The sequence below is a fragment of the Nicotiana tabacum genome, chromosome 17, assembly GCF_000715075.1.
Source record: "Nicotiana tabacum cultivar K326 chromosome 17, ASM71507v2, whole genome shotgun sequence".
Classification (NCBI taxonomy): domain Eukaryota; kingdom Viridiplantae; phylum Streptophyta; class Magnoliopsida; order Solanales; family Solanaceae; genus Nicotiana; species Nicotiana tabacum.
In genome coordinates this window covers 37,144,385-37,165,200 of record NC_134096.1, presented here as the reverse complement: position 1 = coordinate 37,165,200, position 20,816 = coordinate 37,144,385, and the positions used below count along the sequence as shown (strand labels likewise).

Genomic DNA, 20,816 nt, shown 5'->3' with positions numbered 1-20,816 from the left:
AAGTGAAGAGTGCTCACCACTAGAGCAACTCACTCTCGTCAAAACTGCGTAATGTATATGTGCTAAGAACTAGGTTAGCAAGATTGGGTATCCTGTTGTAACTCATTGTTGTAAATGAATAGAGATCCTGGTGCGAGTTATTTAGGAAAAAATTATCTTATTCCTGATTGACTAAAATATAATCAAGAATATATATCTTGTTGATATCTTTTAAGATCTCAGCGGCATCATGGCTATCTTGGGAAGAATTTTACACGGCTTAGGCGTCCTTTCACATTTAGGACGCCGAAATATTTGTTTGCCAGATTCATTGGCTTACTAATGACGGTGCATATATTGTTTTTCTTTGTCTTGAAGGAAAATATTCACATATACAAAAAACTCGTCCATTCAGTCAACAAGTAATTCATGCAAGTTCTCCCTTGAAGTGCTTAATCCATGTTCGTTCTGAGAGTGTGGAAAACAAAACTGGAGTACTTGGTCATTTGCAGTTATGCGTATAACTCTAGTTCCATATGTGTTGAGTTGTAATATTATTTTTCTGAAAAGTACAATCGTATAAACAAGTAATATTTTTACAAGTAACTTGAAAATATAATGTATGACAGCCATGGCATTGTTGGGACAAAGGTTTTGGATTAAGTCTTACATTGCAAGTGTTGTAATTTGGACCTTTTTGGCTTATTTATTTTAGTGGAGTTGAGAGATAAATCCTACTGGGTAGATCGTTGCTTCTTTTGAGCGGAGTAATTTTCTACATTAAATCCTATGTTCTACATTTATCCGCACTTTAATTTACTATTCTTAAACTACATAAGGTAAAAAAATCAAGGGCTTTAGGCAAACTCTAGGGGCACTCAAATTAACACAAGAAATTCAAATATGAATTCAGTTGAATATTTACTTGCAGAAAATTATTTCATACAAGGTAATTTAAGAATCAGAGATATAGGAGATTGACTCTTCCCTTTTGAGGATTGAAATTTTACTATAAATTTCTCTTGCTATTTTTTTTGCTATTTTATTTTGTAAGAAAAGGATCACAAGTGTTAGGATCAAAATAATATGGCGTATGCGGAAGCTAACAATGCAAAGTTTGGTGAACGATAAATCAGAGTATAAAAAAAAAATATACTAAACTAGGTATAATAATTTATTATAGTTTGATAAATCGACCTACATATGATCTATCAATAATATAAAAAGAGAATAAAATTTTTGAGAGAATAATCTCCCCTAAACATGATTCTCGTAAAAACTAAATTGTGGAAGTTGTTGTTATTGTTGTGAGAAGCAAAAATCCTTAATTTATAGATGTCCAAGACTTTTCCTCCAATAAAAAGATAAGGCATGTGAAAGAGATTTATTTATTTTAGGAGTCTTTTTTCCTTCCTTCGAGAAAGAGAGTTCTAATAGACTAGAAATTGAGGGCAAAACCCTAACAAGAAGAAATTGAATAGGACTTCTTGATCGATCAGTGTACTATATTTAGAGTACAACGATGTAAAACGACATTGTCAATCTTCTGATTCGCTAGATCAGAGGCTTGCTGCTCACAAAATCGAAGGTAAAAGCTCAAGACATATATTAGATTGAACCCAGTAATTTATATTCAAATAGTGTGTTTGTGTTAAAAAATTCATTAAATATGTACACATATTAAATTTATAAAATCAAGAATCCATAGAATCGATATCGTGGCGGAGCCTCTGGCCACTCAAGACCTTGAAATCAACTAGAGTGGTACATAAGAGATCCACCTTTTCAACATGGCAAAACATTCAGCAGGAGTCCATTCAGGGGCAGTATGCCCTGAGCCCTATATGAAAAAAGCAAGAAGAATTCAACTAGTCATACGTTCTTACATAAAGAATTAACTCTAGTTTAACTCTTACCTTTACTATCGCATAAGTCATCTGGTTTGCATAGGTTGTATATCTATACATAAATAATCAAAGGAAGAGTTCACTTTTAACACTTTGTTGGTATATAACCATGCATGAATTTAAGTTACATGCACCGATAATATAAAAAAAATTATAAAAAAGAAAAATAGGTTAGGACTCGCCCAGCAATTTGGCCATCGACAAGCCATGGCCTCCAATCATCGACGATGGAGTAATTTAGCGATGATATCCACTCTTGAGTCACGATAAGTGGTACATCTAAGTCATGATCACCACTGTTCCACAAAAAAGAAAAATATAATTAATGCAAACTAAGAATCAAACACTATACGATAAATACAAAATTTGTGATGGAATATTTATAATGGACAAATCCGTCACAAAATTGTGACGAATTTATGGAGACCTATAAGTTTTTGTATAGGGTGAAATATGATATGACACGTGGACGTTTAAAGAGAGGACACGTGGAACCCAAGACAAGAATGCCCGAAGACCGAACGCAGCCATTTCGCTTGTCACCGGAAAAGATAACGTTCAAAAAAGTATGTTAAATGCTCTGCGCCCGGTAGCATTTAATAGGGAATATTCTGCAGCATTAAGAGCGACGATCCGTTACAGAGAATTTGGCATTTATGTTCACCGTTACGTCTTCATCAATGACCCTCATAATTGATATTAAAGGAAGACATGATCCTAAAACTTCCTTCCTTAGACATAACTATAAATAGTGAGCTCGGTTATCATTGTAAAGGACACGAATTTTCTAGCTAAACTTATACTCTATTCTATACAAAGCTTTATACAATTTTATTTTCTTGCTTTTTGATCTCATCATCGCTGTGCCCGGAAACACTTTTCCCGGAATTGTCATCTCTATTGTTTTCATCTATATTTCAAGGCTAAGTATTATATATTTCTTCAATTATTGTATTATTTTAGGATCAAATTAATTCACTTGTCTAGAAACCACGTATAAATTCAACTGTACCATTTTATGGGTAAACAGTTTGACGTCCACCGTGGGGCCTACACAGTCGTGCAATTAAATTGATCCTTGTATTTTTTACTAACGCGATTTGATTATTTTGTCTTGGAAAAAACCATAAAAAATGGCAGATAACACTGTTAACAACACGCACAACCCTGAAATTCGAGGGGATCAGCCTCATTTCGAGGATTCAATCAGTGACACCTGCAATGAGAAGAATGACGTCACACCGGTGCATGACAGGCAGTACCCTCGACAGGTTCGGGATACAACTCCCGATGATGCTTCTGAGGAACATGTCATGGATGCGATGAAGGTCCTACGAGAACAGCAGGCAATCATTCTAGTCCATCTCACGCGGCACGACCATGTTATGACAGAACTGAAGCAGGCACTATCGGGCGCTTTGAATAATGCAAACAAATGAGATCCAATTCCTCTCATTGTTCCCGCAGACCAAACAACGCAGAGAGTCGATAACAACACTCCCAGGGGTGAAGTTGGCTCCAACGGGGCTGGGGGGAGCAGATCCGGTCTGAACAACGAAAACGATTCGTTCAAGAATGAACTTTTACGGTTCATGAGGGAAGTGAATGCCCACATGGATCAAATCCCGGGAGCACCACCAGTATTGAAAGGTCCGAACTCGAAAAAGTATATTCAATTAGCCGAGTGCGGCACCCGAACTAATCCCGAAGCGGTTCAAAATGCCTGAAATTCCAAAGTATGATGGAACTTCAGACCCACAGGAGCATATTACTACCTACACAACGACGGTGAAAGGAAATAATTTAGCTCCTCACAAAATTGAATCTGTGTTGCTAAAGAAATTTGGAGAAACTCTCACGAGGGGAGCTCTAACGTGGTATTCATTATTACCCAAGCATTCCATAGATTCTTTTGAGATGTTCGCGGATTCTTTCATTAAGGCTCATGCCGGGGCCAAAAAAGTGCAAGCCCGGAAGGCCGACATTTTCAGGATCGTACAGGGAGAATCTGAATTATTACGAGAGTTATTTACTCGATTCTAGAAAGAAAGAATGTTGCCTCACGTCGTCCCGGATGAATGGGCAGCTGAAGCATTCACCAAAGGATTGAATCCAAGAAGTTAAAACACTTCCTGGAAGCTGAAGGAGAGCCTGCTTGAGTTTCAAGCAACAACTTGGGCAGATGTACACAACTGGTACGAGTCAAAGATAAGGACCGAAGATGACCAGGTCGGTTCAACATCATCGACCAAAGAACGGTAGAAAAGCAGAGAAAAATCAAAGGATGACTACGACGCGGATAGACGTACTTCGAGGAGCCATTTTTATCCCTACGAGCGGACTGAAGGCCGTGGCAGAAACTTCCGGGCAGCAAACAAGTTCATCGCTGATAGAGGGACCAATTGTGGTCAAAACAATAGATCACTCCAGGATAAGGAGGCGTCAGGGTCTCGGGATCCTTCTTACCCCATGTTATCGGAATATAACTTCAACGTCAGTATAGTGGAGTTGGTGTTATACATGAGAAACATTAAAGATGCACGATTTTCGAGACCTTTGAGATCTAATTCCAGCCAAAGAGATCCCAACTTATGGTGCGAGTACCATGGGACGAACGGTCACCGGACAGGGGACTGCCGACACCTCCGAGAAGAGGTGGCAACATTATTGAAGAATGGTCACCTCAGAGAATTCTTGAGTGACTGAGCTAAGAACAATTATGGTCGTAACAGAGACAACGCTGAACTTCCGAAAGCAGGGGAAGAACCCTCATGACAAACGATCAATATGATCTTCGGGGGGGAGGGGGGAGGGAGGAGGATGAGATTAACGGGGTCACCTTTTCGGCAGCGAAGAAGACAAAAGTATCAATAACTCATAGTAAAAGACTCCGGGAAGACGATATCACTTTCACGAAGGAGGACACAAACGGATTGTTGTTACCACACAACGACGCATTGGTAATTTCTTTAAATGTATTAGATTTTAAGATTAAACGTGTTCTAGTGGATCCATGAAGTTCGGCTAATATCATAAAATGAAGAGTATTGGAGCAAACTAAACTCACTGGAAGCATTATTCCGGCAACAAAGCTCCTCGCTGGATTCAACCTTCCAAGTATGACGACCCGGGAAGAGGTTTTGCTGCTCACAAACGTTAAAGGAGTCATGAAAATAACTCTCTTCGAAGTAGTAGATGGTGACATGGGATATAACATTATCATGGGAAGGCCATGGTTACACGAAACGAAAGTTGTACCATCAACAAATCACCAATTGCTGAAGTTTCCAATGTCCGGAGGAGTCAAGCAGATAAGAGGTGATCAACCGACGGCAAGGGAGATGAATGCAATCTCAATTTCCAGTAGCGAAAGGAAGGAACGTATGGCATAGCAATTACAGGAACCTGCATATATTCCCGAACTAGAAAGAGTTAGCTCGGAAACAGAGTTGTCAGAACAATATCAAGGGCCAAGATATTTTCAAATTCCATAAGAGACAGACGCACGAAATCCACGACAGAGGAACTAGAGCAAGTTGCATTGTTCGAGGAATTCCTAGAAAGAAAATTCCATTTGGGGACAGGACTGCACCTGGAGCTTAGGTTTGATTTTATTGAACTCCTTACATTTAATGCTGATTGTTTTGCATGGTCGCACAAGGATATGACAGGTATCCCGATGGAAATAGCCGTGCACAAGCTGAGTTTGGATCCCAACATACATCCGGTAAGGTAGAAGAAATGCCCTATTGTCGAGGCCAGAAATAAATTCGTCAAAGAAGAGGTAACATGATTGATTAAAATCAGTTCGGTCCGAGAGGTAAGATATCCGAACTGGCTAGCCAATGTAGTAGTAGTTCTTAAGAAGAACAATAAATGTTGCATGTGTGTAGACTATAAGGATCTTAATAAGGCGTGCCCGAAATACTCATTCCCAGTGCCAAATATTGATCAAATGATTGATGCCACGGCCGGGAACGAGTTGATGAGTTTCCTTGATGCTTAGTCCGGGTACAACCAAGTTAAGATGAACCCGGAAGATCAGAGAAAAACTTCGTTTATAACGAATTTCGGTACATATTGTTACAATGTAATGCCCTTCAGGTTGAAAAATACCGGAGCCACTTAACAACGACTCGTAAATAAGATATTTGGAAAGCAAATAGGAAAGACCATGGAAGTTTATATAGACTATAAGCTCGTTAAATCTTTGAATGCATGTGACCACCTTAAGCATTTACAAGAAACATTCGACATCTTGAGGAAGCATAACATGAAATTTAACCCAGAAGTGCATGTTCGGGGTTAGTTCTGGTACATTCCTGGGGTTTCTGGTCTCACAAATGGAAATTGAGGTAAACCCCAACAAACTCAAGGCCATAGACAATATCCCAGATCAATTGTCAAATGTAAAGGAAGTCCAAAGACTCACATGAAGGTTAGTAGCTTTTAGCAGGTTCATTTCCTGGTCATCGGAAAAATGTCATCGCTTCTTCACGCTGCTCAAAGAGAAAAATAATTTCGAATGGACACCGGAGTGCCAACAGGCTTTGAGGGACCTGAAGAAGTACTTATCTAGTCCTCAATTTCTCTCAAAACCGAAAGAAGGTGAAATATTGCTAGTCTACCTCGCAGTTTCAGAAGTTGCAGTAAGTGCGGTTTTAGTCCGGGAAGACGAACGTACGCAATTTCCCATTTATTCTGTTAGAAAAATTTTAACGGGAGCAGAAACTCGCAACCCACATTTGGAAAAATTGGCCTTAGCTCTCGTAGTCGCCACTCGGAAGCTGAGGCCCTACTTCCAATGTCACCTGATAGATGTGGTGACTACTTTTCCTTTGCGGAACATCCTCCATAAATCCGACCTCCTGGGCAGATTGGACAAATGGGCCGTCTAAATGAGTGAGTTCGACATAGAATATAAACCAAGGACTACAATTAAGTCGTAAGTCTTGGCCGATTTCAGTCCGGGACTACTGCCTCCGGCAACCAAGGAGGCAGTAATGGTGTTGGAATCGACATCGGGGGTCTGGACCTTATTCACGGATGGAGCTTCCAACCTAAAGGGGTCTGGGCTCAGAATAGTCTTAATCACGCCTTCGGGGGAAACCCTAGGCAAGCCATCAGAACCATCACTTTAACTAACAATGAAGCAGAGTATGAAGCTTTGATTGCAGGGCTCGAATTGGCCCGGGGACTTGATTCCAAGGTTATCGAAATTAAATGTGACTCGCAGCTGGTGGTAAATTAGGTCTACGGGATCTTTGATACCAAAGAAGAACGTATGCAACAATACGTGGTAAATGTCCAGGCTCTTTTGGCGCAGTTCCAGGAGTGATCAATTACTCACATCCCTAGGGAGGATAACGCATAAGGGGATGCATTAAAAAACTTAGGATCATCGATACAAATAAAGGGATTGGAATCTGGAACGCTAGTACAACTGATGAGCTCAGTCATGGATACGGATGGTTACTATGAGGTAAATTCGACTAGTCTGGTCTGGGACTGGAGAAATGATATAATCAACTATCTCGATTCTATCTCGATTCTAGAAAGAAAGAATGTTGCCTCAGGTCGTCCCGGATGAATGGGCAGCTGAAGCATTCACCAAAGGATTGAATTCAAGAAGTTCAAACACTTCCTGGAAGCTGAAGGAGAGCCTGCTTGAGTTTCAAGCAACAACTTGGGCAGATGTACACAACTGGTACGAGTCAAAGATAAGGATCGAAGATGACAAGGTCGGTTCAACATCATCGACCAAAGGATGGTAGAAAAGCAGAGAAAAATTAAAGGATGACTACGACGCGGATAGACGTACTTCGAGGAGCCATTTTTATCACTACGAGCGGACCGAAGGCCGTGGAAGAAACTTCCGGGCAGCAAACAAGTTCATCGCTGATAGAGGAACCAATTGTGGTCAAAACAATAGATCACTCCAGGATAAGGAGGCGTCAGGGTCTCGGGATCCTTCTTACCCCACGTTATCGGAATATAACTTCAACATCAGTATAGTGGAGCTGGTGTTATACATGAGAAACATTAAAGATGCACGATTTTCGAGACCTTTGAGATCTAATTCCAGCCAAAGAGATCCCAACTTATGGTGCGAGTACCATGGGATGAACGGTCACCGGACAGGGGACTGTCGACATCTCCGAGAAGAGGTGGCAACATTATTGAAGAATGGTCACCTCAGAGAATTCTTGAGTGACTGAGCTAAGAACAATTATGGTCGTAACAGAGACAACGCTGAACTTCCGAAAGCAGGGGAAGAACCCTCATGACAAACGATCAATATGATCTTCGGGGGGGAGGGAGGAGGATGAGATTAACGGGGTCACCTTTTCGGCAGCGAAGAAGACAAAAGTATCAATAACTTATAGTAAAAGACTCTGGGAAGACGATATCACTTTCACGAAGGAGGACACAAACGGATTGTTGTTACCACACAACGACGCATTGGTAATTTCTTTAAATGTATTAGATTTTAAGATTAAACGTGTTCTAGTGGATCCATGAATTTCGGCTAATATCATAAAATGAAGAGTATTGGAGCAAACTAAACTCACTGGAAGCATTATTCCGGCAACAAAGCTCCTTGCTAGATTCAACCTTCCAAGTATGACGACCCGCGAAGAGGTTTTGCTGCTCACAAACGTTAAAGGAGTCATGAAAATAACTCTCTTTGAAGTAGTAGATGGTGACATGGGATATAACATTATCATGGGAAGGCCATGGTTACACGAAACGAAAGTTGTACCATCAACAAATCACCAATAGCTGAAGTTTCCAATGTCCGGAGGAGTCAAGCAGATAAGAGGTGATCAACCGACGGCAAGGGAGATGAATGCAATCTCAATTTCCAGTAGCGAAAGGAAGGAACGTATGGCATAGCAATTACAGGAACCTGCATATATTCCCGAACTAGAAAGAGTTAGCTCGGAAACAGAGTTGTCAGAACAATATCAGGTGCCAAGATATTTTCAAATTCCATAAGAGACAGACGCACGAAATCCACGATAGAGGAACTAGAGCAAGTTGCATTGTTCGAGGAATTCCTAGAAAGAAAATTCCATTTGGGGACAGGACTGCACCTGGAGCTTAGGTTTGATTTTATTGAACTCCTTACATTTAATGCTGATTGTTTTGCATGGTCGCACAAGGATATGACAGGTATCCCGATGGAAATAGCCGTGCACAAGCTGAGTTTGGATCCCAACATACATCCGGTAAGGTAGAAGAAATGCCCTATTGTCGAGGCCAGAAATAAATTCGTCAAAGAAGAGGTAACATGATTGATTAAAATCGGTTCGGTCCGAGAGGTAAGATATCCGAACTGGCTAGCCAATGTAGTAGTAGTTCTTAAGAAGAACAATAAATGTTGCATGTGTGTAGACTATAAGGATCTTAATAAGGCGTGCCCGAAATACTCATTCCCAATGCCAAATATTGATCAAATGATTGATGCCACGGCCGGGAACGAGTTGATGAGTTTCCTTGATGCTTAGTCCGGGTACAACCAAGTTAAGATGAACCCGGAAGATCAGAAAAAAACTTCGTTTATAACGAATTTCGGTACATATTGTTACAATGTAATGCCCTTCAGGTTGAAAAATACCGGAGCCACTTAACAACGACTCGTAAATAAGATATTTGGAAAGCAAATAGGAAAGACCATGGAAGTTTATATAGACTATAAGCTCGTTAAATCTTTGAATGCATGTGACCACCTTAAGCATTTACAAGAAACATTCGACATCTTGAGGAAGCATAACATGAAATTTAACCCAGAAGTGCGTGTTCGGGGTTAGTTCTGGTACATTCCTGGGGTTTCTGGTCTCACAAATGGAAATTGAGGTAAACCCCAACAAACTCAAGGCCATAGACAATATCCCAGATCAATTGTCAAATGTAAAGGAAGTCCAAAGACTCACATGAAGGTTAGTAGCTTTCAGCAGGTTCATTTCCCGGTCATCGGAAAAATGTCATCGCTTCTTCACGCTGCTCAAAGAGAAAAATAATTTCGAATGGACACCGGAGTGCCAGTAGGCTTTGAGGGACCTGAAGAAGTACTTATCTAGTCCTCAATTTCTCTCAAAACCGAAAGAAGGTGAAATATTGCTAGTCTACCTCGCAGTTTCAGAAGTTGCAGTAAGTGCGGTTTTAGTCCGGGAAGACGAACGTACGCAATTTCCCATTTATTATGTTAGAAAAATTTTAACGGGAGTAGAAACTCGCTACCCACATTTGGAAAAATTGGCCTTAGCTCTCGTAGTCGCCACTCGGAAGCTGAGGCCCTACTTCCAATGTCACCCGATAGATGTGGTGACTACTTTTCCTTTGCGGAACATCCTCCATAAATCCGACCTCCTGGGCAGATTGGACAAATGGGCCGTCTAAATGAGTGAGTTCGACATAGAATATAAACCAAGGACTACAATTAAGTCGTAAGTCTTGGCCGATTTCAGTCCGGGACTACTGCCTCCGGCAACCAAGGAGGCAGTAATGGTGTTGGAATCGACATCGGGGGTCTGGACCTTATTCACGGATGGAGCTTCCAACCTAAAGGGGTCTGGGCTCAGAATAGTCTTAATCACGCCTTCGGGGGAAACCCTAGGCAAGCCATCAGAACCATCACTTTAACTAACAATGAAGCAGAGTATGAAGCTTTGATTGCAGGGCTCGAATTGGCCCGGGGACTTGATTCCAAGGTTATCGAAATTAAATGTGACTCGCAGCTGGTGGTAAATTAGGTCTACGGGATCTTTGATACCAAAGAAGAACGTATGCAACAATGTAAAGGTCCAGGCTCTTTTGGCGCAATTCCAGGAGTGATCAATTACTCACATCCCTAGGGAGGATAACGCATAAGGGGATGCATTAAAAAACTTAGGATCATCGATAGAAATAAAGGGATTGGAATCTGGAATGCTAGTACAACTGATGAGCTCAGTCATGGATACGGATGGTTACTATGAGGTAAATTCGACTAGTCTGGTCTGGGACTGGAGAAATGAAATAATCAACTATCTCGGCACGGGAAGTTGCCCGAAGACCACAAAGCATCACGGGCGTTACGCACCAAAGCTGCACGTTATTGCTTCAAGAGAGGCCAATTGTATAGAAAACCCTTCCAAGGCCCGCTGGGCCGTTTCTTAGGAGCGTCAGAAGCTAATTATGTCATGAGAGAAATCCATAAAGGGATATGCGGAAATCACTCGAGTGCAGATTCTTTGGTGCTGAATTTGGTACGGGCAGGATATTACTGGCCTCGCATGGAACAAGACGCCAAAGACTTCGTACGCAAATGTGATAAGTGCCAATGCTACGCACCACTGGAACATCAACTAGCAGAACCCTTACATTTGGTTCTGTCCCCATGGTCGTTCATGAAATAGGGGATGGACATTGTCGGACCGCTGCCACCGGCTCCCGAAAAGATAAGGTTTCTTTTAATTTTAACTGACTATTTGTTACACCCCATATTTTTGTATGTGAAAGTACGTCGTAAGTCAATTGATGTAAGCTTGAAAATGAGATCCTCTTTGAAAGTATATAAATTGATTTAATGATGTTACGTTCCATTTTCACAAGACTTTAAGAGTTATCATTCAGAGACAAATATTTCTAAGGGGAAATGTTGTTACCTCCCGTACTTCAGACGTCACTGTCATTATAGGATTATCTAATGTAAGCTCAAAAATGACGAAATCCTTCTACAAGGATAAGAAAGGTTTACCAAAGTTTTAAGTAAGTTAAGATAAATATGAGACTTGTTAATAATGATATAAATGAGTTTAAAGTCATTATATGACTATATATAATATTTGTATATGAAATATAAAGTTTGGGGAAAATCAGATTTAAGTTGTGGAAAAGGATAACCTACTAAGGATTTGCCTTGTAATGAAGATTTTTGAGCAATATATTTTGTAAGCTTTATGATGTATTTTGGAGAAAAATTATATATCAAATTGAAGGTCTTTGAGACTAGTTTCTAACTCATTTAACCGTTCATCGATATGATATCGGAGTAGATATATATTTTCATTTTTACGAGACAGCGCAAGCAGCACCCACGGGACCCACAAAGTTGGGGAGAAATTCCAGTTTGTATTAAAGTCAATTATCCGTCTTTTTAACTCATTTTTCTGGTCCAAAACAATTTCTAAATGCTCTCCAATGGTTTCTCCATGATTTTAGGGTGAGAACCTAAGATAAAAACATGAATCCAACTCTAGAAATCCAGTGGTGCTTGCTAGATCGTAGTTCTTCGTCTTGTGGCTGTTTTGGAGGGTTCTTCAAAGGTAAGTAACCTCAGATTTCGTGTTTCTCTTGTTGATTAAGGTAATAATCAGTCCCTACTTCATATATATTAGATTTTCAAGGCGAACTACAAGTGTTTACACACCAACTTGAACACCAAAAGTTGATTCAAGAAGAGAATACAACACCTGTAGTGTTATGGTGTTATTGAGGATAGTTGTGGGCTGTGCTTGGCTGAAATTTTGTATTTTTTCTACTATTTAAGGTGAGTATAAAATCCTACTATATGTACTTGAAGTTGTTTGTGTGTTGGTTGCATTATTTGAGCAAAATACTACAAGAGGAGATTTGAAATAGTTTGAGATGTTATAGGTTTTAATGGACTGTTTTGGAAAGGTTGTTTCCATGAACTATAAATGGCTAGAAATAGATAAAAATAACTTGATTATGATATAGTTTCTGTTATTATACATGTCTATATGTTTATCAAGTGAATTGGTGAAAGAAGCATATGAAACTTGAGATTGAAAGTGAATATTAGCTTAAGTCAATTCCATGGTGTTGTATTGCCATTGAGGGCTATTGTGAGCTAAGTTGAGATAGGGTTTCGAGTTGTAGCTACTTTCCAAGGTATGTATAACATATTATTGATTATTTCTAAGGTTAATCTTATGTTGGTTGTGTTGTTTTAGTGAAAAACCATAAGATAGCACTTGAAAGAACATGGGATATGGTTGTCTTTTTGGTTGGACTGTTTTGTGGCTAAATATATGGTTTGTGGTGGCTGAAAATTATGAAAAATAATTTGATAATATTGTGGCTGCTGTTTTTAATCTTTTCTAGGTATTAATTAAGTTGATTGAAGAAGAAAAGATGAAAAACAAGTGATTGACGATAAAGATTAAGGTGCTAGATGTGTGGGGCTATTTTGGAAGGTATTTTGTGGATGTTTTGAACTAGAAATAATATATTACATATAAGTATGATGTTTTGAAGGTTGTAAACTAAGTTATAGAATAAGAGTTGGATTCAATTTATATCTTGTTATGAGTAAAAACGAGCTTGCCGCTCAATATGATGGTTAAGATAATCGGAGAAACTCATATGCGATTATATTGTTGTTGTTGCTATTGTTGGTTATAGTTGTTGTTGTTGGGCTGTTGATGGCCCTTAGTGGTCTTTGGGATGTATTAAAAATAGGGTAGTTGCTGCCCGATTTTCCTTAAGCCATACGACTAGCCAAATACGATGGTACGCCATTATATGCTAACGGCAATATCATCTCACTTGTTGTAGATGCAAGAAGTTGTGTTGAGCTTAGTTGAGTAATAAGGAAGAGATCATACTGGTATGTCAAGGCTATCCATTCTTTCCTTTTGGCATGATCCATATGATACAAACAAAACTTGCAAACGCGGAACATTCATAAATGACTATATTCATAGAAGTACTAGGGGTGCCTATGTTCTGGATTCCCCATGTGTCATATTATTATATATTCTGTTCATGGGTATCAGAAAAATACATAAGTTGCTAAAGTTTATCCGAAGGCATATTGATCTTATGACTCTCCGAGAAATCTAAATGACTTACTTCATTATGCATTGCATTCAATTATACATGCACATTGAACCATGACCAGATAGCATTATATAAGCATATATTATATGTATATGGGATATGGGAAAAAGTTATGGAGTTATATATGCACCACCACCTGATCAGCTGGTATACGTTGATGATTTCGCCCACAGTGGCTGAGATGATATGATGGGATGCCCTTAGAGGCTTGATGATGTTATGTACGCATATACCTATGCAAGGTATGGCATTTATACGCACATGCATGATATTATAATTTTTTCCTGATTCACATAGCTATTCAGAATTACAGGTTGAGTTCTTTACTTCATGTTTCTTTCATGTTTTTATATACTACTGTCATGCCTTGCATACTCAGTGCTTTATTTGTATTGACGTCCCATTTTCCTTGGGACACTGCGTTTCATGCCCGCAGGTCCCGATAGACAAGTTGAGAGTCCTCCTAGAAGGCTATCAGCTTAGCAGAAGGTGTTGGTGCACTCCACTTACTCTGGAGTTGCCTATCTAGTCAGTATGATTTGGACATGTATTGATTGGTTTGGTGGGGCCATATCTCGAACTTTATGACATTTATGTACTCATGGAGGCTTGTTGACAGATGTCATGTATAGAGATACTTGTATGGCCTTGTCGGCCTATGTTTTGAGTATACAAATGATCATGTCGGCCTTATAGGCCCGTATTTCGCATGCATAAACTTCTATATCATGTTGGGTCATCCCATGTCGAGTATTCTCTTATGTTTAATTCTAGTTATCTCATAGCGGCCTTTCCGGTTCATTTACCCATGATAGTATGATAAGAAGGATATGTTACGTTGGTACTCGGTTGAGTTAGGCACTGGGTGCCCATCGCGGCCCTACGATTTGGGTCGTGACACTTCAGACACCGGAGGTGCTACTCCTAGGAAGTCTACAAGTCGTGTCTAGTAGAGTCTTGTTTATGGTGTGTCGTGCACCACACTTATAAGCAGGAGGCTAAAGGGCATTTAGGAATGTTCACTCTTTCTTCTTACTCTAGATCGTGTGGTAGAGCTCAGTTGTAAGAATTCAAACTCCTAAATTTTATTTTATTCGTAATACAACAATACCTACATCCAGAAAGACAGTTGGTAAGAGATTGAATATGTTGTGGAAGAGTTGAGTCAGAGGAACTCAATTTTGCATCATGCTTATGATGAGTAAATGTGAGGTCTTCAGCAGAACATTTGTGTACTAAGATATGTAAGCTTCTTGATAAGGAGCCCTAAGGCAAGAATATCTATCCACCCATATGGTAAAAAAAATAAGAGAATCGGAAGGTAGATACAAGTTTCGGCAAGTAAAAAAGCAAGATGAAGAAGGGCACGAGGTACTTAGTTAATGAAGATTATCAGTATTTGCAATTCAGACAGAGAAATACAAGCATTATGAGTTACTTTTAATAGTAATAGAGTTATGTACAATTGGCCACACTGATCTTAATTATGCCCTATGGGAGCCAGCGGATATAGTTTAAGAGAAGGATAGGATATCGGGATCCAGCTGGGGTTAGAGTAACCCAAAAATGGTAGATGGATTATTATCATTAGCTAACATTTCCGAAGATAGTGCAAATGTGGTAATAGATCTCTTTGTAAGACACCTAGATGGTGAACTCTAGAATAGTACAGTCAGATATGAATACTAGAATGTTCAGAAATTTCAGAACATAGGCAGTGAAATCCTAGAAGGGATAAATATTTACCTTAGTATGACTCCAGTCCCGAGTAAAAAAAAAGGAGAATGTTAGGCATTCCGAATAGCCGGTGAGATGAAGCGAGGGGAGCTAAAAGTGAAAGAACGTTTTGTTGAAGTTTTCAGAATAAAGTGATAGACAAAAATATTATCCGGAGAATAAGAAGAGAGTAAATGAAGCATCATGAGTAAGATGTGATATATGGGTGATAACGGTAAATCAAAATATGACACGATGACAGAGTCTATAGTCAAGTAAAGGAAAAGACAAGAGGAGACATGCCTTAAAACAATAGAAGAGTATAAGCCATAAATCCATATCCTTCTTTCGAGAAATAAGTTAGTGACTCCAACGTGATTACCAGAAGAAAATGTTAGACCCCGGAGTAATAGAAATTAGTATGAGCTGGTGAATAAGATAAAATGAATATGAATTAGGGACCGAATGATTTGACAATATCCGGCATGACGAGAATTTTAGAGATCACATTCCGGAGATAATAGAATGGACAACAGAGAAATAACCTTTAAAGGTCATTCAAGAAGACGCTTCCCTAAAGCGAGCATTGTGAGCAAAGTTAAGTTTAAGGGATTAAGTGTTCCAGTTACACTAGGTGTCTGTCACGACCAAAAATCTCACCAGTCATGATGGCGCCTATCTCAATACTAGACAAGCCCACAATCTTAATAAACCACCATATCTTTTAAATTTGAAAATAAAAATAATTAAATTCAGCGGAAGAAATCTCACAAATACAAATATGACACTTCCAAAACCTGGTGTCACTGATTACATGACCATCTAATATGAATACGATGTTTGACTGATAAAAGCCACTGTCTGAAAGTATAGAACAGTACAATAACTGAAGGAAAGAGAGACAAGGTCAGCGGACGTCAGGCAGCTATCCCTATAATCTCCAACTGGTAACAAACTGAGGTCTAACCGCCGCCATGTCCGGAAGCACCTGGATCTGCACATAAGGTGCAGAGTGTAGTATGAGTACAACCAACTCAATAAGTAATAAGACTAACCTCTTAGATGAAAGTAGTGACGAGCTCCGCAGGTACAGTCAAGTATAAATAATGGTACAAAATGTAGGCATGCTTTCAAGTTCAACAGTTAAACTCATTACAAGTGAAATAGATCAATACTGCATGATAGGAGGAATATGACATCCCAGTAGAAAGACCTCATGTAAATACTGGTCATAAATTATTCGGTCACTTGGTACAGTTTATGACCAATCCAGCCCAAGGGTGTTCCATCCCGTATATATATACACATTGACTGACAGTCAGTCACTCAGTACCATATAAGGCCAATCCAGCCCCAGGGTAATTTATCCCCAAATGCAAATGATACAGACAAGATCCATGTCCGGGTAAATTCATTACAATATAAATAAGTAAGGCAAGTCCATGCCCTGGGAAAATCCATCCCGAATATATATATAATCATCGTAAGTAAGGCAAGTTCATGCCCTAGAAAGTCCATCCCGAATATTTATAATTATCTACGCTCACTGGGGTGTGTACAGACTTCGGAGGAGCCCCTTCAGCCCAAGTGTGATATAAAGCTGACATGGCCTACTGCATGCGGACAATCCCGATCCGTATAATAATAAAGCCTATAAGGCCTACTGTAGGCGGGCAACCCTGATCCATAAAATAGTAAAGCCTATAAGGCCTGATGCGGTGTGTAGCCCGATCCCATAAATATCCTTACAATTGATGAGCATGACTGTGTATGAAATGTATATTTTAAAATAATTAATTTAACAGCAACACGGCCCCATGGATCCTAAAATATCGGCATGTAGCCTAAACATGATCTTTAATAAGAGCCTCAACCCAATTTCTCTAACATGTGGGAAATGTTCAGATAATAACATGATTCTTTAATTTTTCAACTCCACAGAATTTATTCAAGTCACAATTTCAATGGTGCACATCCACACGCTCGTCAAATATCGTGTGTGTCAGTTCCAAACAATTTATATAATACCAATTCGGGGATTCATACCCTCAGAACCAAGTTTAGAAGTGTTACTTATCTCAACAAGACGAACCCAATGTCGAGCAATCTAATCAATACTTAGGAAATTCCATTCCGTGCGTATCCACCTCTGAATGCCTTTTTGTCTCCTCAATTCAATGCCAATGATCCGAAACTAAAATTCACCCCTTAATGATACTACAAGGATCTACTATACTAGAACATCAATCTACAATATCAACATCCATTGGGACTAACATTAGTAACCCATTCCATAGTTTAGGGCATTTAGACAATTTACCAAACACCTAGTGTGTATACATTTATACATTTCTTAACCATAGAATTAGTTCTTCCAACTACCATAATTTACTAACAATTTATCCCACCATCATTCTTTAACAACTTATAATTCTAACATCACATGTGTGACCAACCATTCTCACCCAACCAACAAAATTCCATCTAATAATCACCTTTAAATCTCTACAATGGTTATATATTTAAATTGGGAACTTAAGGCTTACAATCACCATACCATGAGTTCATATACTTAATCATACTCATATTCCCATAATATATCCATACATGTAAATCTATGGGTATAGGATTACCTTTTGGAAGAAATCTTGCAAAACCCTCCTTTGAGTTCTTGAAGAAATTTCTTGAAGATCTATATATTTTATGTGTAGATTTCATCAATACTAGTGTAGAAATGATGGAATTTCATGCAAAAATAATGGGTATTGCTTAGCTTGAAGAATAGGGTAGTTGGTGGTCTTGAGAGAGTGTAGAAGAGCTCTAAAATTCGTCTAAAAGAAATGGGGAAAATGAACCCCGAAATTGTATTGTATTTATAGGCCCAGATTTCTAGGTTTCGGAGGCTGCCCTAGATGCTTCGCATCCCCACTTCACTCCTCTTTGAAGTTCGGATGCGGACCTGGATGCTATGGCAGCACTTCACTGCCAGCCTTTCTTTCGGACATGGCCTCGGATGCTTCGCATGCGCAGACTCCTCCGCCAGCCTTTGGTAATTTGGTCATAACTTCTTGTAGGAATGTCCAAATGACGAACAGTTTTAAGCGTTAAAAACTAGACTCGAACATCTTTAATTTTATAGGTCATACACACACACACACACACACACACACACACACACATATATATATATATATATATATATATTCCTGGAAATTTTGGTCTTGTGCGTACTTATTTGGAACTTTAGTCTATCATGCAATTTTCAACTTGACTTGGACTTAGGGCTCTCCTTAGACACCACATCACTTATAATATGCCTCGTACACTTATTATCATATCCAATTGATATCTATTATTTTAATAATCCTTGTCTGCACACAAAATAATATAATGAGCGTACATCAACTTTCTTACTAGCGCTCAAGTACTTCGAATTATTTTTTTTCCCGGGGTGTTACATTCTCCCCCACTTAAGAACATTCTTCCTCGAATGTTTCACAAGTCACTTTTAAGAATGGAGTTATCCTTCTACCTCCAACAATTATACATAGGCACTTATGACTACATCGATCTCATACTTCCTTTCCAAAATTTCAACTTACTTATGACTCTTAAAATGTGGCTATCTTTACAAATTCATAAACATTTCGGCAGAGTTTCCCCTATAACTGGACCTATCCACCTGTCAGATAATCACCAACATCAACCTATCAACACATCCACAACTTGACAAAGCATCACTATGTATATCAACATCACAAATCTCATCATTACATGCATTATATTATCAAGTGTGATATCTGGACATTAGTTGTGCATATTTAAATCATAACACATAGAAAGTACCTTTCAAATCACAATCATTGGACTATACACTCAAGTGAGAATATTTTATTTCCTTAACACTTTTGGCCCTCAAGGTGGCCTCCTCGACTTACCGACTTCGCCATAACACATTAACGGAGGCAATCTCAACTCCCAGACTTTTCTAACGAGGATAGCAAATAGTTGCTCCTCATAATCCAATTATCCATTAACTTCACCTCCTTAGACATAGACACATGATACACCGGGTACACGGAGAATAATAAGAGGGAGACATCATACTCATAGTTTGGCATATTCCCTTCATGATTTCATAAAGTATAATGTGACTACACATACTTTACCCTTATTAGAAATTCACATAACCCCTTATCAGATCAACAAGTCATGGAGTTATCTTGCCCCAACCAGAACCATAATCACTTTTTAAGCCGACTTTCAATGTTATCCTCCCAAATATACCATAATCAAACCTGATAGTACCCATTCTAGGTCCAATGACCTTATACTATTAAACACAACTATTCCACAGATATGCCACACCAATATAACTCAAGCCATAAACTGCGCAAGCTTTTACCCAAAAATGGAAGATGTCTCAAAGTAGAGAACTGTATTGCAAGTTCAACAAGCACCACCACAACTGCTAATGCTATAAGCTCATTATCTATAGTAGAACCAAGACACATGAATTTAGTAAGAGTAACCAGCTCTTCTAGAGCTCACATTAACATCACTCGCATGGACAACTCACGTTCTATAGTATCAGTATCTGGACCCGCACGGACAACTCACGTGCCAATAATATAACTATCTGGACCCACACGGACAACTCACGTGCCAATAATATCATTACATGGATCCGCACGGACAACTCACGTGCCAATAACATAATCCTCCTGGCATGGTCACAAGTCTTTAATTCAAGCATATCATACAGGAGCAATCAAATAAGTATACATGAACATCATAACTGATCACAAGTCTAACACTCGCATGGCTATCAAATCCTTCATGCACGATCATCCCACTAGGAATATTCCCATAATTCCTCTGTGCCACATATCAATAACTCGTATATCAGTAGTTTATTAACTAGGTGAGTATCGCAATACCGATGACATCCGAAAGTCAGAACACAATGCACCTTTTGAAATGTGCACCCTTCTCAAGGATTAACGAGCATTTATAACATTCATTTAAATATCTGAAGCTGACCATGTTGTCCGAAATTCGGGATCTTCCCTTTAAGACCGAATTGTCACCTCGTATATGAAGATTTTAATCTCGCACAACACACCGCATCTATCATTCCATCATGTGACAAGCACAAGAATCTCATTATCATCTTTGAATCACCAACAATTTACATACCTTATTAGTTAGAAACCTTTCTCTTGCTTCTTTCCAGGAGGAAGCCACAATACACAACACGTTCCCCACACAGGTAGGAAATATCCGGCTCAAACCATGGTATAAACCATTAAGAACACTTTGAAATCCATATGCACATAACTAAGCTATCAGAACTGAATTCCT

The 20,816-nt window shown here is 39.1% G+C and overlaps 1 protein-coding gene across 1 annotated transcript in view; it reads right to left on the bottom strand.

Moving 5' to 3' along the window:
• Positions 1-1,735: 1,735 nt before the first annotated feature.
• The window catches only part of LOC142171782 (serine carboxypeptidase-like 18), a 53,813-nt gene continuing 34,732 nt past the window's right edge, over positions 1,736-20,816 (bottom strand). The window contains exons 13-15 of the mRNA XM_075235486.1: positions 2,069-2,182; positions 1,896-1,938; positions 1,736-1,819 (exon numbers count right to left, since the gene is read on the bottom strand). Of these exons, the coding sequence (XP_075091587.1) occupies positions 1,736-1,819; positions 1,896-1,938; positions 2,069-2,182 (241 nt within the window). The remainder of the gene's footprint in view (positions 1,820-1,895; positions 1,939-2,068; positions 2,183-20,816) is intronic.